The sequence below is a fragment of the Syngnathus floridae genome, chromosome 9, assembly GCF_059516105.1.
Source record: "Syngnathus floridae isolate MCC-2025c chromosome 9, RoL_Sflo_1.0, whole genome shotgun sequence".
In the NCBI taxonomy this organism is placed as follows: Eukaryota; Metazoa; Chordata; class Actinopteri; order Syngnathiformes; family Syngnathidae; genus Syngnathus; species Syngnathus floridae.
Window position 1 is genome coordinate 7,708,650 of NC_142421.1, and position 17,585 is coordinate 7,726,234.

Here is a 17,585-nt window from a genome sequence, read left to right on the forward strand (position 1 = left end):
ACATGAGCTATGTTCATTAAATGCTTGGTCAGTAGTCCACATCTCCAAGCCGTTCAAGTCTATATTAAGACCAGGAATTCATTTTGCTGTGAAGCAAAGAAGAGAATCTCCTCATGGGGCACCAACAAATTTACTTACATTATTTTCATGCACAAACAAATGCATTACAGAAACTTATCATGGTGCATTGAAATTGTTGGCATTAGAAATGAGTGACGTCCCCAAAGTGTTGCTGGAATAGGGACAATCTCAATGTGTGCTGAGGAAACCAGAGACGTCCCAGGCAAAAACAGCAGTATTTATACCCTGGAGACATTCAAAGTGCCTGTAGCTATGTGTGTGTGTTTATGTGAATGTGCGGGGGTGTGAACAAGAGGCTGTTGTCATCTGGACTGGAGAGACTCTGGTCCACCTGGTTGAAGAGACTCTCGTCTACTATTATTGAATGTCCAGCGTTTATATACTCAATGGAATCACATTTTTACAAGAGCTCTTAACACGGCTGCCACTGCGAAGATAAAAGGTGCAGTAAATGACATCACACTGAGAGGTCACTTAAATATAACTATCATAGTGGTTACCAACATTACAGTAGTGGAGTAAGTCCATGTTCAATTGACATAAAGTTTCTAAACGATTCCCCGTGGTCTGTTTTATTTTTTCTCAAACCAAAGAAAAATGTGCTATTAGAATTTCTGTATTCTCTCACTACCATGAAAGGGAAGTAACCATCTCATCATTACTGTGAAGATGAAGCCTCAGGAGTAACTTGGAAGAGAAGCGGGGGGTGATCCAACCTGAAATCTTCCAGCTGGGATTCAACCAATCTTTGACCATGATCTGTCCTAACCTTCTCTTTCGAAATGTCCTTTCAGGGGAGTGGGACTCTTACTGCATCTCATAGCCATGTATGGTTTGAAGAACAAGTTATTAAGTAAACACATTTGTGTGAGTAGTTGAGGTGTGTGTAGGGGGACAAGCGAGAGTTATGATTGGGCCCCAGCAGTGCTGTTGTAAATTATTCTGACTTGGCATTTTTTTTTGGACTGGTCGCCAGACAATCTCGGCACTGTACCGCTTTCTTTATTTTATTTTATTTGTTGTAATGAGCTTATAGGGTGGATCATTCCACTTAAAACATTCACTTTTACACAGTATGAAAATAGCTGCAATAAAGTATTTAGATAGAATATGCTAGGCAGAACAATTACATTACATTAAATTATTAAATTAAACAGATCTGTTACAAACTGGAAAAAAAGAAAGACAATTGTATAAAGCTATTGTACATCCAATACAATAAAAAAAAACATTTCTTTAAAAAAAAAAAAGACATATAAATCCTTAAAGGATTATTCTGTCCATGTGCAGTAAATGCTCCATTAGCTGCCACTCCGTTCACGGTGCAACAAATTGCTGCAACAATTACCTGTGCTGCCAAATATTCCTTTTGGAATTATCGAATTTTACCATAAGGGATTGACTCTCTATTGCCTAACCTTTATTTTTGGGGGTACATGACACCTTCAGTATACTGTGGTAGGTTTGTTTTCTCTGCAATCCATTTGTTATATTTGGTGAGCTGAGTGTAAACCCCCGGATTGTTTTTCACAGCGCAGCCAATGCCCCAGCTCACAATTCCGAACTGAAAAAGCCGACCAGCAGCTTCACACACCAGTGGACCACCAGAGTCGCCCTGTGTGGAGAAAAATCACATGGACAATGTCATTTCCATCCGTATCAAACATTACACTTATGTTTTGATCATTTTTAGCTCTCGTATGCGCCTGATGTGGACAAACGGAGGGATAAACTTTGTCACACTTTAAGGAAGACGAAACATGGAGATGCCGGGGATTGAACCCGGGGCCTCATACATGCAAAGCATGCGCTCTACCACTGAGCTACATCCCCTTACAGACACCTACTCGTATTCAGTTGTTATTCGGACGCCCTCTAGTGGGGGCTGCTTTTTATTCCAACCAAAGATGCCCGTAAATCATATGTTTGCCGTACATAGTAATGCCTTTCATCATCTTGCAGAATAAACTGCAAAATAATCTGCAGGCAAATATTTATTAGTTGAAAATTAGTATTACTTTCATGCTTTTCAAGTTGTGCACATTATTAATCACTTCCATTTGGAGAGGATACCATAAGAGTTTCATATCATCTTTTCTGCAGTCAAAAATATGCAGTCACATGTACAGACAACTACTTCTGTTTTTTTTACAGCACAATCATTTCCTCTAGTTGCTTTTTGTTCACTTAACCAAATTTGGGATGCAATGTGCAAAAGTTCTTCGAATGGCTGGTCTTGCTCACCTGGCAGGAATCCACGCTCCAGTTGGGTCCCGCAGCACAGAACATGTTGTCAGTGAGCATATTTGCATAAATGGAATACTTTTCACAGTGAGACTGGGAAAGACGATTCACACGGGCCTCCTTCAAGTACTGAGAGAAGTGTATCGCCCCTGCAGACAACACAGAATCTTAGATTAGAATCTTGTTGGAAATGGTAGACTGTCATAGCTAGTGCTATAATGCAAATATTTACGACTTATGATTATTTTTTTTGCCCTAATACTTTTGTCTACAGTGTTTGTTGGGAATTATGTTGTGGCTACCGGAGCTCTGCTTGCCAAATCCTGCGACGACGCACTGAAAGCCAACGGGAAGTTGAATGTCAGGTGGAGGAAGACAAACCGTGCGAACAGATTTGGATCGCACAGCGCATCGTCCATCTTTGCTTTTGATCTTCAACAGGGCTGAAAAGATGAACGGAACCGCTTAGGGCCTTCATGGATTGCACAGAGATAGCTTTTTACTCAAAGTTTTGCTTGTGCTCACCTATGTCATTGTTGTAGTTGGTCTCGTTGAATGCTTGGTGGAGGATGATTTTTTCCACAGTAAATTCCTGTTCGTTGACCGCATCTGTTTCATTGATGGCACTCTTACCCAGGAAGACAGACAATCGCTGGATGTTGGTCCCTTCACTGAACCAAACACACCGACACATTGTTCAACGTGAGTCAGTGCTTTTATCAAATGAGAGGAAATGATTAAGTGTTAGTTCTGTGTGTTTGGCCGCACCCGTCAGAGAAGCAATGTGAAGCCGTGAGCACCCAGCATGGAGCAATGAGTGAGCCTCCGCAAAAGAACTTGCGCCGGTTATAAAGGGCGGCGATCCACGGCTGTGACCTCGCTGTTACGAACGAACCGCCCACAATTTTATGCATCTTTTGATTGGACGTCTCGCCACATGTCAGTTCTGCAAAGACGGTCAGGAAGGGAATCATCAGATCATGTTATTGTGATAAGTTAGGAGCACAACTTTATTACCTGTGTCCACAGCAACGGCGGAACCTGGAGGGCAAAATGACATTCTTAGAAAGTGCAAACCAAAATGAGAAGTTTTAAAATTTTAATCTCTTACAGTTGGGAATGTCACAGAATTCTCTCACGACTCTCTTTCCTCTTTTGACACGACACCATGGCTTCGGGCTCTGGTCAGGATTCCTAGAAGGTAAACATTTGACGTATGAGATTGATTTGTTGCGAGACCAAACTGATATTATCAGGTATTACTCCAGCAAAAAAATTTTGCCTACCTGCAGTATCTATGATTCCCGATTCCAGATGAGGCACCCCAGGGGTTTTTGAACATTTTCCAATTAAGACAGCGATGCCCATTTGTTGTTTTGGAAATAATTCCCCTGTAATTGCTGCAATCCCCTGAACAACACTCCTCTGAAACATCAACTTTGAAAAAAATAAAAAAAATTATAAATGAATCCTCACATAACAAAATAAAACTACACACACAGTGAGGTCACCTTGATGCGAGCGTGTATGTCCTGTCGACTTACGCCACTTCTTTGAAAATGCCTGAAAAAGAAGGAGCATGCATTTTTTTGAAAAACAATGACTCCATTTCCAATAACGAAATGAAATCATGCACTTGAAATTTACTTACAACTTCAATACTGACAACGGCAATCATCGACAGGATGACTAAGAAGTTCATCTTTACTTCTGCTTTTGTGCTATTGTGGTCTGGACACAGGCTAGACAAAAAGGAATTGACAATATCAGCACTGAATGCCCTTATAGGGAGATTATCTGAAGTGACACGAGGACAGACACATGTGATTATAAGGAAAGATAGGGAAGACATGGCGATAAAGTGCATCAGTCTACATTTGTGTCAATTGCATATGTTCATTTATTACAGTATCAGAGGACCTTGCAATATTAAAATATTCTCTACCCACAATATACAGCATCAACATGACATGATTGGATAGTCATAACTGTAATTTTACTTCATTTCCCCATAACACTGCATAATAAAAATTCAAACAATAAAAATTGCTTTGTCTACATAATAGATTGAGAAATTTGACAGGAGATGCATACCTTTCTGTTGCAAGACTGTGGAAAAGATCCTGATGAAGATTCTTGTTCACTCTTTCTCCACACGTCTTGTCTTTTTGTTGCGTTTGAGTGCTGATGTCCCCTGCATCCCTTCCATTTATCACTGCTGAAGCTGGGTGGAGTTTAATGCCAGGCCCACCAAACATCACTCACACACATCACGCTGACGTATAGCTTGACCGAAGAATTGCTCATGATGAGTGACATCAGCACTGTCAAATAGAAGAAGTTTATCCAAAATTGGTAATAAAACAGGCTCTCACACTTTTGTGAGGAAGACATACAAACTGACTGAAACACAATTCAGCTTGTAAATAAGTGCAGAAAAAGGCAAAGCTTACATTGCTGTATAATGTAAATCAATTGCATTTTATGTAAGAATGCAAAAAGAATAAAATTAAGTTTGCAGTATGGATTAGGCATTTAAAGTACTGCAAAGGGGATTTTGTCCTTGAAATCCCCTTTGAAGAAACTACCTCATACATGACAACTTTATTAGTCACCTTTCCGCTTTCCTGATTGCCATAGTCACATCATGGCCAAGGTAGGAAACAGGAAACATGAACAGGAACATGAATGGAAAACATCCATTTACTTATTGTTTTCAGTTTCTTCTCAATGTACATGCACTCAAAATTGTGTTTTTTGTTTTATTTTAATTGCAAGCTGAATGCTTCCTTCCCATGATTACAAATGAACCGATCGGGGCTACTGACTGTGCACTATTAATTGTCAGCACGACTCAGGCATGTATTCAAAGTTGTGATCAAATTTAGAGTCTATCTTGTTGGTCACTGGTTTTGCCACTGTTGATCTCTCCAGACATGGCAGATATGTTTTGAAAATTTAAAAAAAAAAAAGTGAGATTAAATATTTGCATGAAAGGGCCCTATGATGGAAAATGTACTCGTATCATGCAGAACCACGCATGTGATGCTCCACTACTAAGTCAAAGCCAAAGGTTTGAGAAATATTAAATGCGGGATGGCTGGATGGATAATGTCTCCTAAGGTAAGCGTTGAGTGTATGACGCCATCTGCAGACAATATTTAAAACCTTACCATGCAGAGTGAGGTATTTTCTGGAGCACGATCCTAAAATTTATGAAAACAAATTGGCTGCAATTCGTTGTTGCATTAGAACTATTAATGCTGACAAAGAGTCGAGATTACAACAATTTATCTGCTTTTTTTGTTTTTTTTTTTTGCTCCGAAGCGATTCACGCACGCATGCGCAGTTGTACTTACGCGTTGACTTTACTTTCACTTTGTTTTGGAACACTTGGTTTGGATCCATTTACCATCATCGACAGCATTAATAGACAACAAATATCTACAAAGACAAGCACGACGGATCGGGAAAGCTGACGGTTTTGTTACTTTAAGTCTCAGTCGTGAACAGTATCGAAAAAGGACGGTCATTCATAGTTTGCTAACTCGGGAGGCTAATAACTTATTCAGGGCTGAAATGTTGTGACGCGAATAATTTATGGCACAGCAAAACTGACGCCTGAAATAGGTAAGAATTTCACCAAGTAAGCCTCTTTCTATCTTCTTCACAACTTTTGTAGTTCCTATTTAGTGTATGTGTTTGCAGTGTGTGGCAAAATAAACAATGTCTAAAAATAATTTCTCACCCAAAACACACAAATGATTGTGATTTGACTGTTGGGAGAATGTATACAACAATATTAGCGTGCTGAAAGTACAACAGTGAGTAAACAAATGCTCTTTGTCTCAAAAAAGTGCAAAACACGAACACTCCAAAGTTCTTGCTGTGTCTTCAGCAGGTGACAATGGAGCGGGCCTCCATCAAGCAGAACCAGTTGTGTGGCCCATGGGAGATGAAGCTGAGGCTTGGGATGGGAGGTTTTGGGCATGTCTACCTGTACCAGAATCATGTAAGTGCTCTCATTCACATAATAGAGCGTGCAAATAATCCGAGATGTCAGACAAGCGTACTACAAGATCCTTTTCAGTGTGGAGACTGACTCCTGCATAAGAGAACCAAGAAATCAAATGCATCTTTATTCGTGCACTTTAGTGATAGTAGTGTTATTATTTTTATGTGTTGAGCAGAAGTCGGGAGAGAAGTTAGCTGTGAAACTCTGTCGCCTCGAACTGAGCTTCAAGAACAAGGAACGCTGGGGAAGAGAGATTCAGATCATGAAGAAGTGAAAATTGATGCATTGACTATTATATTGCACAAAAAACATGATTTTTTAAAAATATTTTTTAACAATGGTATTTACTTATCTTTTTTTAGGTTGAACCATGTGAATGTTGTTCAGGCCAGCGAAGTTCCGGAAGAATTGAGCTTGATTGCTCTGAATGACCTACCGCTGCTAGCCATGGAGTACTGTTCTGGAGGAGACCTACGCAAAGTAGTTTTATAATTTATTTATTTATTTTCATTAAATTGTCACTACATATATATGTTCAAACTTTTTAAGGTTCTCAGTAAACCAGAAAATTGTTGTGGGTTGAAGGAGAGTGAAGTGCTCTCCCTACTCCGTGACATCGGTAAGTTTTTTTTTTTTTGCTGTAAAAGCTCTCGTGGATGACTGCTTAATGCATTTTAATTTTTTGACAGGATGCGGTATTGAGTACCTTCATGAAAATAAGATTATACACAGAGACCTCAAGCCTGAGAATATAGTTCTGCAAGAGATTAATGGCAAGGTAAATCACAATCTATGTTTGCAAAAGTGCCATTTGTAGCTGATTTCTCACTTTTCATTTTCCTCCAGCTTGTCCATAAAATTATAGATCTTGGTTATGCAAAAGATCTCGACCAAGGCAGCGTCTGTACGTCCTTCGTCGGAACCCTCCAGTATCTCGTAAGTGTACATTGTTCACATGTAGTGTCAATCTATTTTTTCTTTTCAAATTAGAACCATTCATAAAGTGCAATTCTATGTGTTCTAGGCTCCGGAGCTGTTTGAAAGTAAACCTTACACGGTAACTGTGGACTACTGGAGTTTTGGAACAGTAATTTTTGAATGCACGTGTGGTTTTCGCCCATTTTTACACCATATGCAGCCCGTTCAGTGGTGAGTTTGATAAATGCTTCTTAATTAATTTTCTGCATAACTTCTGACTTATGAACTCAGCCTGAAAAACCGAATGATGAATGTTTCGAATGTTTGCTGTATTTGTAATATATTTATATGCAACTTTTTAATAGGACAAGTCAGGTTAAGAATAAAGGTGCTAAGGACATCATGGCGGTGGAGGACATGAATGGAGAAGTTCGATTTTCAACCCATCTTCCATATCCCAACAATCTCAGCAGGTAGAAACAAAAGCAACTATCATTATTCTATAAATCAAGAATTTCATTCTCTACTAAAGTTTGCATGTGCTTATCTTAAGGCCGTTGTTAGCGCCAGTGGAGAATTTGCTGCAGATTTTGTTACTGTGGGACCCGGCAGCCCGTGGCGGGGGGTTGGATCCTGTTACGAAGAAGGCAAACTGTTACAAGGCTCTCCAGAATATCCTCACCATGAAGGTCAGTAATGAACAACAACAATTGCTCCAGACGTCATACAAAAGCTCTTTCGCTAATGTTCCTCGATCAAGATAACAATTCCCAGATTTGGTGCTCAGGTGATCCATGTGTTAGATATGACGTCAGCCCAGATGCACTCTTTGATCCTGGAGGCCGAAGAGAGCTTACACTCCTTGCAGCTTCGTCTGGAGACGTACACACAGACACATATCTCCCCCCTAAATCAAGAATTGCTGTTAGAGACGGGAATCTCCCTGGACCCACGCAGACCTCCTGCACATTGTTTACCGAATGGTTTGGTATGTGACGCTTACGCAAAAGCATATTTGCTGTGAATTATCTTTTTGCAGCCACTCTTGTCGTAATTTGTCATCAGTGTATATGTGTGTGTGTCTTAATTTTTGTTGTTCTTTTCTGTCAGAGAGGCTGGGACACCTTCATTGTCTTCCTGTTTGATAAGAGCCTATCCAAGTACTCAGGACCCCTCACTGCCAGACCCTTGCCTGAGAGTGTCAACTTTATAGGTGAGAATTTTCACTTTAAAATAGCATCCAAATCTTCCGTTTGCTTCATTCTTCAATTCAAATTGTTTAACGTGCTTTGCTCCATACAAAACTAAATCACTTTCTTTATGTTTCTGCAGTCAGAGAGACAAAGACGCAGCTCCCACTGACCACATTGAGGAAGGTATGGGGAGAAGCAGTCAGCTACATTTGTGGACTAAAAGAGGACTACACCCGCCTGTACCAGGGACAAAGGGCTGCTATGTAAGTACATGTACGGAATTGTCAGTCGGTTATTCCTTCAGAAAAATGGTAACCAGCTGGGCGTGCAAGAGCAACATTATTAAATGTGTAAATTCATATTAATGTGTGACAGCTTTGTGGTGTGTCGTCTAAAAACAGCTGGTAGGGCTGGGAAATTTTAAAAGAAAATTCCCGACCCCCTACATTCTGCATTGGTGGCGCAAGGGGCAGAGAACTGACACAATCCGGTCGGGGAATTTTATAGTTGTAATAGTCTTACATTGATAATTCAAATGCAAAGGTGTGGCTCATGCCTCTGACTTAATTTTACTATTGATATCAAAAAGAACCTAATCATTGTTACCATTAGCAGTGTTTTGTGCACTTTTACAAAGTGTTGCTAAAAAAGCTAGAAAAAGCAAAAACAAGATCAGACTAATCTTTTGTTTGTGCGTAGGTTGAGTCTGCTGCGTTATAACACCAACTTAACACGCTACAAGAACCTGCTCTTCTCCCAGTCACAGCAGCTGCAAGCCAAGCTGGCTTTCTTTAAAACCAGCATCCAGCATGACTTGGAGCAATACGCCAAGCAGAGACACACAGGCATCTGTGAGTGTCTCCTTTGGCTCATTCATGAATCCATTGATGAAGTCTACACACCCCTGTTCAAATTCCAGATTTTTGCGATATGAAGAAAAAAGATCAAAATAAATCATTTGGAAATGTTTTATATTCACAGTATTTGAAATGAAAGCAAATCATCTGCTTTTGTGTGTTTTTGCGAAGCTTCAGAGAAGATGCTTAGGACGTGGCATGAAAATGAAGCAAAGGCCGATGGCTTTTCTAAGGTAAGAGAAAATGTAGAAAGGTATAATGGCATACACATGAGAATTCACACATTTCACAAATGCTTTCTGCCGTAGGTTGCTGATGTTGGATATCTGGATGAAGAGATAGTTGCGCTTCATTCTGAAATTGTGGAATTGCAGCGGAGTCCATTTTTGAGGAGACAAGGAGACTCGATGGAGCAACTGTCAGTATATTTAAGAATCATATCAGTGCTGTGTAATGCACGCAAAGTAACTTTGTGCCTTTCCGCAGCGAGGGTAAAGCTATTGAACTCTACAAGCAACTAAAAGCTAAATGCAAAAGTTAGTGAAGATCTTCATATTTATTATAATTAAGTCTATAAAATGTATAAATATACTGTAAATGAATTAAATGTTGTGTTTCTGTACAGGCCCTGACCTACCACATGGTTACAGTGACAGCTCTGGCATGGTGAAGGCCATCTTGCAGATGGTTCAGAACCAAGACCGAGTGCTGAAAGACTTGTACACTCACCTCAGGTAATTCATTCGCTTACGGCCAAGCAAAGTGCAGCACGAATGTTCTACTTATCCACACTTGTTTTTCCCTCTAGTACAATTCTGGTATGTAAGCAACGCATCGTTGATTTGTTCCCAAAGTTGGAGAAGGCAGTTGAGAGCATAAAAACGGCAGAGGCAGCCGTAATGCAAATGCAAACTAAGCGCCAGAAAGAGTTCTGGTACCTTCTGAGGATTGCCTGTGTGAGTCAAATATTGAGTCGAGAGTATTCACATATTCAGTTGCCGTGATATACTTATTTGAAACCTTGTGTTTGTGTCTTAAGGCCCAAAACGATTCACAGATTTGTGTTCAGCCATCCACTGATGGGTAACGTGCTGGGATTAGAATGCTTCATAATACAAAAAAAGTCTAAAGGATGATTTTTAAAAACTATACCTTTTTTTTCTCTCGCAGAGAAACTGTATCTCAATTATTGGACGACAACTGCCATTATCTAAATAAACTCACTTCTTTGCTGCAAGACGTCAGCCTTGAGAGAGAGCAAAGCATGATGGTATGTTCTACACAGTGTTTTTTTTTCTGGTCATTATGGTTGGAATCGAGCATTGTAACTCCTCCCATGTGACAGAGCCCAACAAATCATTTATTCAGAGTAGCTTAACGAGTGGAGCAAGTGTGTGTCTGAACCTTATTTCTTTATTTGCAACATCCATTGTCTTATGATCCTTGCTTTTTACATGTTAGGTCCTCCTACCATCCACCACACCCTTCAGTCTTTTTTTTTTACTTGTAAATATGGATACTGTGTTGATATGCTACTTAACCAAGAACTAATTGGAAATGGAATAATTATCTTCCGTGATAGATTGTCAAATTGGGAATCACTACATAGACGTGTTTTCCCCTGTCATTTTCTTATTGAAATCCAGTAAACTCATGTTGTATTTATTTAACACAGTACTACTACACTTCATTTAAAAGTCTTAAGTTGAGCTTTATCTCTATGTTCTTTTTTTAGGATCAAGACTGGAGTTGGATCCCTAATGATGCAGCAAAACCCAACCAAAAGTCTTTGAGCGACCAACCAGGAACTCAATGAATCAAAGATGCATTAGTGGTGCAATACAATGTATATGTTGCCTAGACGGTTTATTATGTAGTGAACAGACTTTATGTTAAAGCCTGTTAGCCATGATATAAGCTACACAGTGGTTTTTGTTCATTTTGTGTTACAGCATGTAAAGCAAAATGTATTTATTTCACTAATGAAACTGAGCAAAGTGAAATGTGCACCATACATATTCCTCACTCGCCCAAGGAGTAAAATGAATAATTTTGCAAATTAAACAATAATGGTAGTTAAAGTATCATTTTAAGCAAATCATCCAAACATTATCTAAGAGTTAACCATAACTTATTTTGCAGGTGTTGTGGTAAACTCTAACTGAAATTGTCCAAGAGGTATTCATTAAAGGGAGTGAGTTTGTTGTACTGAAATGAAGAACTGCACTAGTGTTTGTAATATTTTGATTATACCTTTTGCTCCAAGAGAGGCATTGCAGATAGCACTTAAAAGTATGACAGTTCAATTCTAGGACAATAAACTGTAAATGACTCCACTGTTATTTTCTAATGGTAGAATTTTCAGCTTTTGTATTAATGTATTGATTAGTTGTAGCTACTAATAAACATACTTTGTAATGTGGGCGGTGACATGACATGTCAAATTCAAAAGTGAAAATAATTCCCACGGTCCCTGAAAGCAACACACCAAGAGCGAAATAATAAAACATATAGTTCATTTTAGCTTTTACGTTCAATAGATTTGCATTGGATTGTTACGAATTGTTTGCTTATTGAAGTACAACATTTATTCAGCTTTTCTATATATTTTATATATCTTTATCGACTTTATAAAACTAATTGATTTAATTACGTTTTCGATCAATTCTTGAGTCTTCTGAGTATTTAAATTGGCAATATTTGGGCAGTGACCTGAGTTTTTAGGTGTTACTTGCGTGTAAAATGTTTCAGAACTACTTCTAGAAGATAAAAATAATTCCGACAGCCCATGAATGCAGCACCGCAACGAGCCCAAACTAAAACTGCGGTAGGCGGTTGAGGGGGATGAGACGTTGAATGAACGCCAGGAGAGGTGACTGTTCGCGATAGTGGTAATTTCATTTTACTACATTTAATTCAACTCGGTACTCGAACATTGTTGCACGTATTTTTCCCAACAAAGCTACGCATCGCTTAGTAGATTGCGGAGGTTATCAGCCCAAGCAGTTAGCACACAGCATGCACGATTACGGAATCCGCCCCCGGTAGTGAAGGATAGCTCACGCCACGGCTAACTGTGGCTAACACACGTCGTCGGTCTTTCAGCAATGCGTCGGTCTGTTGCGTATTAAAAATGTTAAGTCATGATTGCGAAGAATGCTCTTTGTTTATTTTAGTTCATCGAAATGCATTATGCCAGTCTGTGTGCCAACGCTTGTTAGCAGTAGTCATTGTCATCTGTCAGTGTAAAATGAAGTGTCGCGACAGTTGTGTGGACCTTCGAATGTTTATTGGCTCCGTTGCGGTGAAAGGATTCTGTAAATCGGTGTGCTTATTCTGTTATTTTGTCAGATTCTTAGAACAACAGAATAAATCATTTTTAAATAATTAAATCACCTGATATTCGAAACAACGAGACATACAGTGAGTATATAATTATTGCAAAGTATTTCCCAAATTTACACCCAATTCGATGTGGATGGCTGGATGCCACCCCCAAATATTAAATAATAATGTTGCATAATCTGGAATACATAACTTTTCGTTCCATTTTCCAACACTCACAGTAAAATCACAGAAACAAATCTTAAATGATACATTTGGACCAATTAAGTCAATTTAGATGATGTTCTGCGATGCACCTGATGATGTCACAGCATACTAAAGTGGTTGGGAATCATCAAACCTTGCAACCATAGGTGGGCCTTAATAAAATGTACAGTCTTTTTATTTCACTCATGTCAGTTGGTGACTTATTTACAAGGACTTTTATTTTACACCAATCCTACGCTTGTTTTAATCGGTGGCAATAAAAAGGCAGCAACTATACCTGTGCAAACATTTTAGGATGTTTAAACAATGGTCATCTATCTACAGGTGAGAGCCCAGTGAGGATGACGCCACATGTCGGGGCTGTTTTTGCAGCAATTGCAGGGGTGACGGCTGTCCTGCTGCACTCCTCCATTCACAAAATAGAGGAAGGCCACCTTGCTGTCTACTACAGGTACTGCTAACTGTACACTGACACAACACTAAACAATTTTCCTGTGAAAGGAGAAAGAAAACGTGTAACTGGCGTCAAAGATAGGGTTATGATCCGTTTTAGAGTTTCCACTGTACGATATTTATGGTGAACGTGTTTGTTGATGTTGTGCCCTACAGGCAATTTCCTTCACTCTACCCTCCTACATTGTAATCAGCAGATAACCAGCTATTTCGAAATCATTGCACAAGCTTCTTCTTCTTTTTTTAAATGTCTTTAGGGGTGGAGCTTTGCTGACAGGTCCCAATGGTCCGGGATATCATATCATGCTGCCTTTCATTACCACATTCAGATCAGTTCAGGTAATCTCTTCTGGCATTCTTCTCGCAAGAATGCGGACAGTTATAATCAACTGTGTATCTCATCATACACACACAGGCAAAACAGGAAATTATGTTGTCTCCTCATCTTGCAGTTTAACATAAAAAAAACCCAAACATTGTAATTGCTGTGTTACCTGAACTATTCCGTTCATTTTTTGTATTCTTTGATTTCAGACGACATTGCAGACTGATGAGATCAAGAATGTACCTTGTGGAACAAGGTATAAATATTATACAATTTTTTTTCCCCTTAATGTCTGCATCTAATAAAAAAAGGAATAAAGTTATTGAATAATGTCCAAAAACTATGAGAATAAAATAGAAAGTATTTAAAAAATAAAAGTTGTTTGAGAATATTGACACATTTTGAATCTCCTTGCCAGTGGCGGGGTGATGATCTATTTTGACCGAATAGAGGTTGTCAACATGCTGGTCTCCTCTGCAGGTACAAAATATTCAGATTCAATTGCAAAAGTTCCTTTTCTTGTCGCATGCTACTATTTGTCAGCTGCCCGGCATCACAATCGTCTCACTTTTTGTCTTCCTGATGTGTTTCTAGTGTTGGACATAGTGAGGAACTACACGGCCGACTATGACAAAACTCTCATTTTCAACAAAATTCACCACGAGCTAAACCAGTTCTGCAGCGTGCACACACTACAGGAGGTCTACATAGAGCTCTTTGGTTTGTCTCTCCCTAAATGTTGAACTAAATCATAGTATGGCAATAGATAAAATATGGTGATTTTCTTGATTTCCAGATATTATTGACGAAAACCTTAAGACTGCTTTGCAGAAAGATCTTAATGTGATGGCCCCTGGACTTACCATACAGGTAAGAGGTAACAAAAAAAAAAGAAAAATCCTGTGTGAGAAGTGCCATTGTTACACTGCTTTAATACTGCACACATTTTGGTTTGACGTAGAAATAATAAATGGTGGAAAGTACAAAAAAAGGAGCTATTGTAAACAGGCTCCCCATTCACAGGCACACATAGCAGGAAACGATGATATTCTCTGCTGAAGAATACCAGGGCTAAGATGGAAATGTGTCAAAACGGGTTAGCACAAGACAAACACTAGATTCAAACCAAATTAACTAAATCAAACAAAACTTTTTTGACAAACTAGTATATCTTTTGTGTGATCAGTATCACTTTCCATGGCTCCAATTCCACTCAAGAATATTATCCAATATCAGTCTGTCTGCTTTATATATCTATGAACATTTATTTGCTCTCTTTTCTTAACATTATGGCCTTTGGTGGTTTTATTTGCCATCAGACTTGCCTGTGATTTATGAAATATGATATATGAAATTAAGCTGTGTTGATTTCTAAGGTCTTTTTCTTTCTCCCCACTCTAACTCAACCGGATGCAGGCTGTCCGCGTAACCAAGCCAAAGATCCCCGAGTCTATCAGGAGAAACTTTGAACTCATGTGAGTTTGACCTAAAGTTGCTATCTAACATGCATTTTTTGGGTGTGACATATTTGGTTCAAGTGAGTTCAAAAGCAGAAAGAAAAGTGTGTAGTGTATGTGTAAAACAATGTGTATGTGTAGGGAAGCAGAGAAAACTCGTCTCCTAATTACGGCTCAGACACAGAAGGTGGTGGAAAAGGAGGCGGAGACTGAGAGGAAAAAAGCCATTATCGGTAAGTGGGGATTTTTTTTATTCTGGTGGTTTAATTTGCACACTCTTCTATTCCGCTCACCACAAAGCCCGCCTGCTGTGTTGATCCATGTCGTGTGCAGAGGCTCAAAAAGTGGCTCAGGTAGCCGAGATCCATTTCCAGCAGAAAGTGATGGAGAAAGAGACAGAAAAGAGGATCTCTGAAATCGAGGGTCAGCTAGCCGCCTCGCTTCAGTATTTCAGTACACGTGCAGTACTTGTCGGTCATCTCTTGAGATGAATATTTCTTATATTTTTCTATCTGGTGGTATCATGTGCCATATTCAGATGCCGCCTTTCTGGCCAGGGAGAAGGCCAAGGCAGATGCAGAATACTACACGGCTGAGAAGTTTGCTGAAGCAAACCAGGTATAAGACATTGTGCACACAAACACACATGTAATATATTGCATGTATTTCAATACACTTTTTGGCATCCTTCTGTTGTGGGAGCAACCTCGGTAGAAATGCTCACCTCAATGTCAAGATGAACTTAAAATACGAGTGAAATTCTGCTTATGTGGCTTCACAATCACATCTGCTCTGTCTTGTAGCTGAAGTTAACCCCTGAGTACCTGGAGCTGATGAAGTACCAGGCTATAGCGACTAATAGCAAGATTTACTTCGGCCAGGACATCCCCAACATGTTTGTGGATGGAAACCTCGGCACACCCAAACCCGAAAACAATCACAAGGCACCCAAGCGGGACTCACGGATAGCTTCCGTTGATTTGTAAACAGCAAATAGAGATTCGGAGGATTTGATGTGATCAAAAAGCAGAAGGAAGAAGGTAATGAAAGGGATTTTCTTTTCTTTTGGAGGGGTTAAGCGTAAGAACAAAAAGCCTGTAAAAGCTTATCTGCCTGTAAGGCAACAGCAGGGGGTCGCTAAAATTTTCTTGTTTAATTTTTTTTAATGCTTTTGGCTAACCTCGTATGCAAAGATCATGATTGTTGACACGGCCTATCTGGACTGGAATGCAGCGTGTGACACTAATTAGAAACAAGAGGGCGATTTGTTTTGGCGTGTTAGGGAGTCAATGGTCGGTGAGGCTTTTTTTTTTTTTTAATGCTTAGTTGGGCATTTCTTGGTTGCAGTTCAAACAGTGCACTGTGGCGTTTGCCAGCTGCTTAAAGAAAGCGGACTTGAATATTCTAATGAGAATGTTCTTATTTGGTCTGCCGGTTTGTGTTTTGTTGTGTGGCCTGGTGCTGATGATGAAAGTAGTGCCTGCTCCTATCCACCAATGCTTTCTGTTTAGAGCTTATTGGGATATCTCAGGAAAATAACAATTTGTTAGATGCTCACAAGGACTTTTTCCTAATACTGGATCCGAATGCAAATCCCTTGCAAGTTCCCTTCCCTTCTAGTTTACTGGTCTAGGATCAGAAGGAAGTTATGGGACTGAGACACGAGAAAATAAGCGAGAAGGCTACACAACTGCTCGACCGTCATCACATTCGGATGTTGCATACTAACTGCACAGTGTCTCAGTCTTTGCCAAACAAAATTACGCTTGTCATAACGCTATCATTCTCCTGTTTTGTAAAATGCAGTTAATTAATAGTGCTTGTGCCGGGGCTAGTTTGACTTTTTTTTTTTTTCCACCCTTGGCTTTGTTTAAAGAAAATGCGAGTTAGCCATGGTTAACAATGGTGGTTAGTCACGCTGTGGAACATCAGCGTCGACGGGAGCCAAGAGAAAGACACCACTTGTGTCCAGAGTGACGTTTGTGTCCATGCGCTGATGTTTACGTGACCGCCGAATGGCCACACTCTTGCTCCGCTTGCTGAGGCGGTGGCGGGTGATGGGTATAAATCACTGATTTATTTGTTTCTTCTTGTTGACATTTTGTACAATCTGTGAAATTCTCCAAAATGGTTTCTCCTTGTTTTTAAAGGGTTTATATGCAAAAACAATGTTTTGACAATATTCTTAAATAAAACCTATTTTGGTACCTCTCTTCTCCATGCATCAATTGACTGAATTATTCATGTCAATATTCTGAATTTGTCACTTTGTTTTGGTAACTGAAAACTATTTTGTTGGCTGCAGTTTCCTTGTATGATGCTTTTAAAAGTATTTCTAAAACATTAGCATATATGTGAACAGTTTGAATTTTATGAAAGTGAACATTAGAAAACAAAAGAGTAATTCCAAAAGCTTCCAACAGGGGGTGCACTGACATCATAAATACTCAGCTCCAGTTAAAAGAGCCCAAACAGCAAAACAATACATAT

At 39.4% G+C, this 17,585-nt stretch overlaps 3 protein-coding genes and 1 non-coding gene across 5 annotated transcripts; 2 read left to right on the forward strand and 2 right to left on the reverse strand.

Annotated features, from left to right (window-relative positions):
* Positions 1 to 1,072: 1,072 nt before the first annotated feature.
* On the reverse strand, positions 1,073 to 4,583 carry LOC148393261 (salivary plasminogen activator gamma-like). The gene is made up of 11 exons (XM_088384873.1): positions 4,420 to 4,583; positions 3,977 to 4,067; positions 3,837 to 3,888; positions 3,612 to 3,762; positions 3,437 to 3,519; positions 3,343 to 3,366; positions 3,094 to 3,271; positions 2,851 to 2,996; positions 2,628 to 2,768; positions 2,326 to 2,474; positions 1,073 to 1,696 (listed from the first exon to the last, which is right to left on the reverse strand). The coding sequence occupies exons 1-11, from the start codon at positions 4,581 to 4,583 to the stop codon at positions 1,502 to 1,504; spliced, it is 1,374 nt and encodes a 457-aa protein (XP_088240999.1). The 3' UTR covers positions 1,073 to 1,501.
* trnaa-ugc (transfer RNA alanine (anticodon UGC)) lies at positions 1,843 to 1,914 on the reverse strand. Its single transcript has one exon. It is a non-coding gene; the product is annotated as a tRNA-Ala (tRNA).
* A 1,092-nt stretch (positions 4,584 to 5,675) lies between the features above and the next one.
* LOC148393263 (inhibitor of nuclear factor kappa-B kinase subunit alpha-like) lies at positions 5,676 to 11,730 on the forward strand. 2 transcript variants are annotated; one of them, XM_088385378.1, is made up of 22 exons: positions 5,676 to 5,955; positions 6,224 to 6,337; positions 6,516 to 6,610; positions 6,703 to 6,820; positions 6,890 to 6,959; positions 7,030 to 7,118; positions 7,187 to 7,276; positions 7,365 to 7,489; positions 7,624 to 7,731; positions 7,812 to 7,947; positions 8,046 to 8,246; positions 8,369 to 8,471; positions 8,591 to 8,714; positions 9,151 to 9,302; positions 9,480 to 9,541; positions 9,617 to 9,726; positions 9,795 to 9,844; positions 9,934 to 10,042; positions 10,117 to 10,264; positions 10,348 to 10,391; positions 10,479 to 10,578; positions 11,044 to 11,730. In XM_088385378.1, the coding sequence occupies exons 2-22, from the start codon at positions 6,233 to 6,235 to the stop codon at positions 11,122 to 11,124; spliced, it is 2,220 nt and encodes a 739-aa protein (XP_088241504.1). In that variant the 5' UTR covers positions 5,676 to 5,955; positions 6,224 to 6,232; the 3' UTR covers positions 11,125 to 11,730. The 2 variants fall into 2 exon arrangements, with proteins under 2 accessions (XP_088241504.1, XP_088241506.1); XM_088385380.1 differs by having other exon boundaries at positions 6,227 to 6,337.
* A 365-nt stretch (positions 11,731 to 12,095) lies between these two features.
* Positions 12,096 to 17,319, forward strand: erlin1 (ER lipid raft associated 1). Its single transcript, XM_088385576.1, has 12 exons — positions 12,096 to 12,199; positions 13,185 to 13,311; positions 13,571 to 13,652; positions 13,848 to 13,894; positions 14,057 to 14,118; positions 14,233 to 14,358; positions 14,435 to 14,508; positions 15,055 to 15,113; positions 15,237 to 15,328; positions 15,429 to 15,518; positions 15,634 to 15,713; positions 15,899 to 17,319. Exons 2-12 carry the CDS (start codon positions 13,202 to 13,204, stop codon positions 16,079 to 16,081), a joined length of 1,005 nt encoding a protein of 334 aa, XP_088241702.1. The 5' UTR covers positions 12,096 to 12,199; positions 13,185 to 13,201; the 3' UTR covers positions 16,082 to 17,319.
* Positions 17,320 to 17,585: the final 266 nt, after the last annotated feature.

Coding starts and splice junctions, on each gene's coding strand:
- LOC148393261 (XM_088384873.1), bottom strand. CDS start 4,583: ATGTTTGGTGGGCCTGGCATTAAACTCCACCCAGCTTCAGCAGTGATA. Junction 4,068..4,419: donor CACAGTCTTGCAACAGAAAG/GTATGCATCTCC, acceptor CTTTTTGTCTAG/CCTGTGTCCAGACCACAATA. Junction 3,367..3,436: donor ATTCTGTGACATTCCCAACT/GTAAGAGATTAA, acceptor TTTGCCCTCCAG/GTTCCGCCGTTGCTGTGGAC.
- LOC148393263 (XM_088385378.1), top strand. CDS start 6,233: ATGGAGCGGGCCTCCATCAAGCAGAACCAGTTGTGTGGCCCATGGGAG. Junction 6,338..6,515: donor TCTACCTGTACCAGAATCAT/GTAAGTGCTCTC, acceptor TGTGTTGAGCAG/AAGTCGGGAGAGAAGTTAGC. Junction 6,821..6,889: donor CTGGAGGAGACCTACGCAAA/GTAGTTTTATAA, acceptor AAACTTTTTAAG/GTTCTCAGTAAACCAGAAAA.
- erlin1 (XM_088385576.1), top strand. CDS start 13,202: ATGACGCCACATGTCGGGGCTGTTTTTGCAGCAATTGCAGGGGTGACG. Junction 13,895..14,056: donor AATGTACCTTGTGGAACAAG/GTATAAATATTA, acceptor TCTCCTTGCCAG/TGGCGGGGTGATGATCTATT. Junction 14,509..15,054: donor CCCCTGGACTTACCATACAG/GTAAGAGGTAAC, acceptor AACCGGATGCAG/GCTGTCCGCGTAACCAAGCC.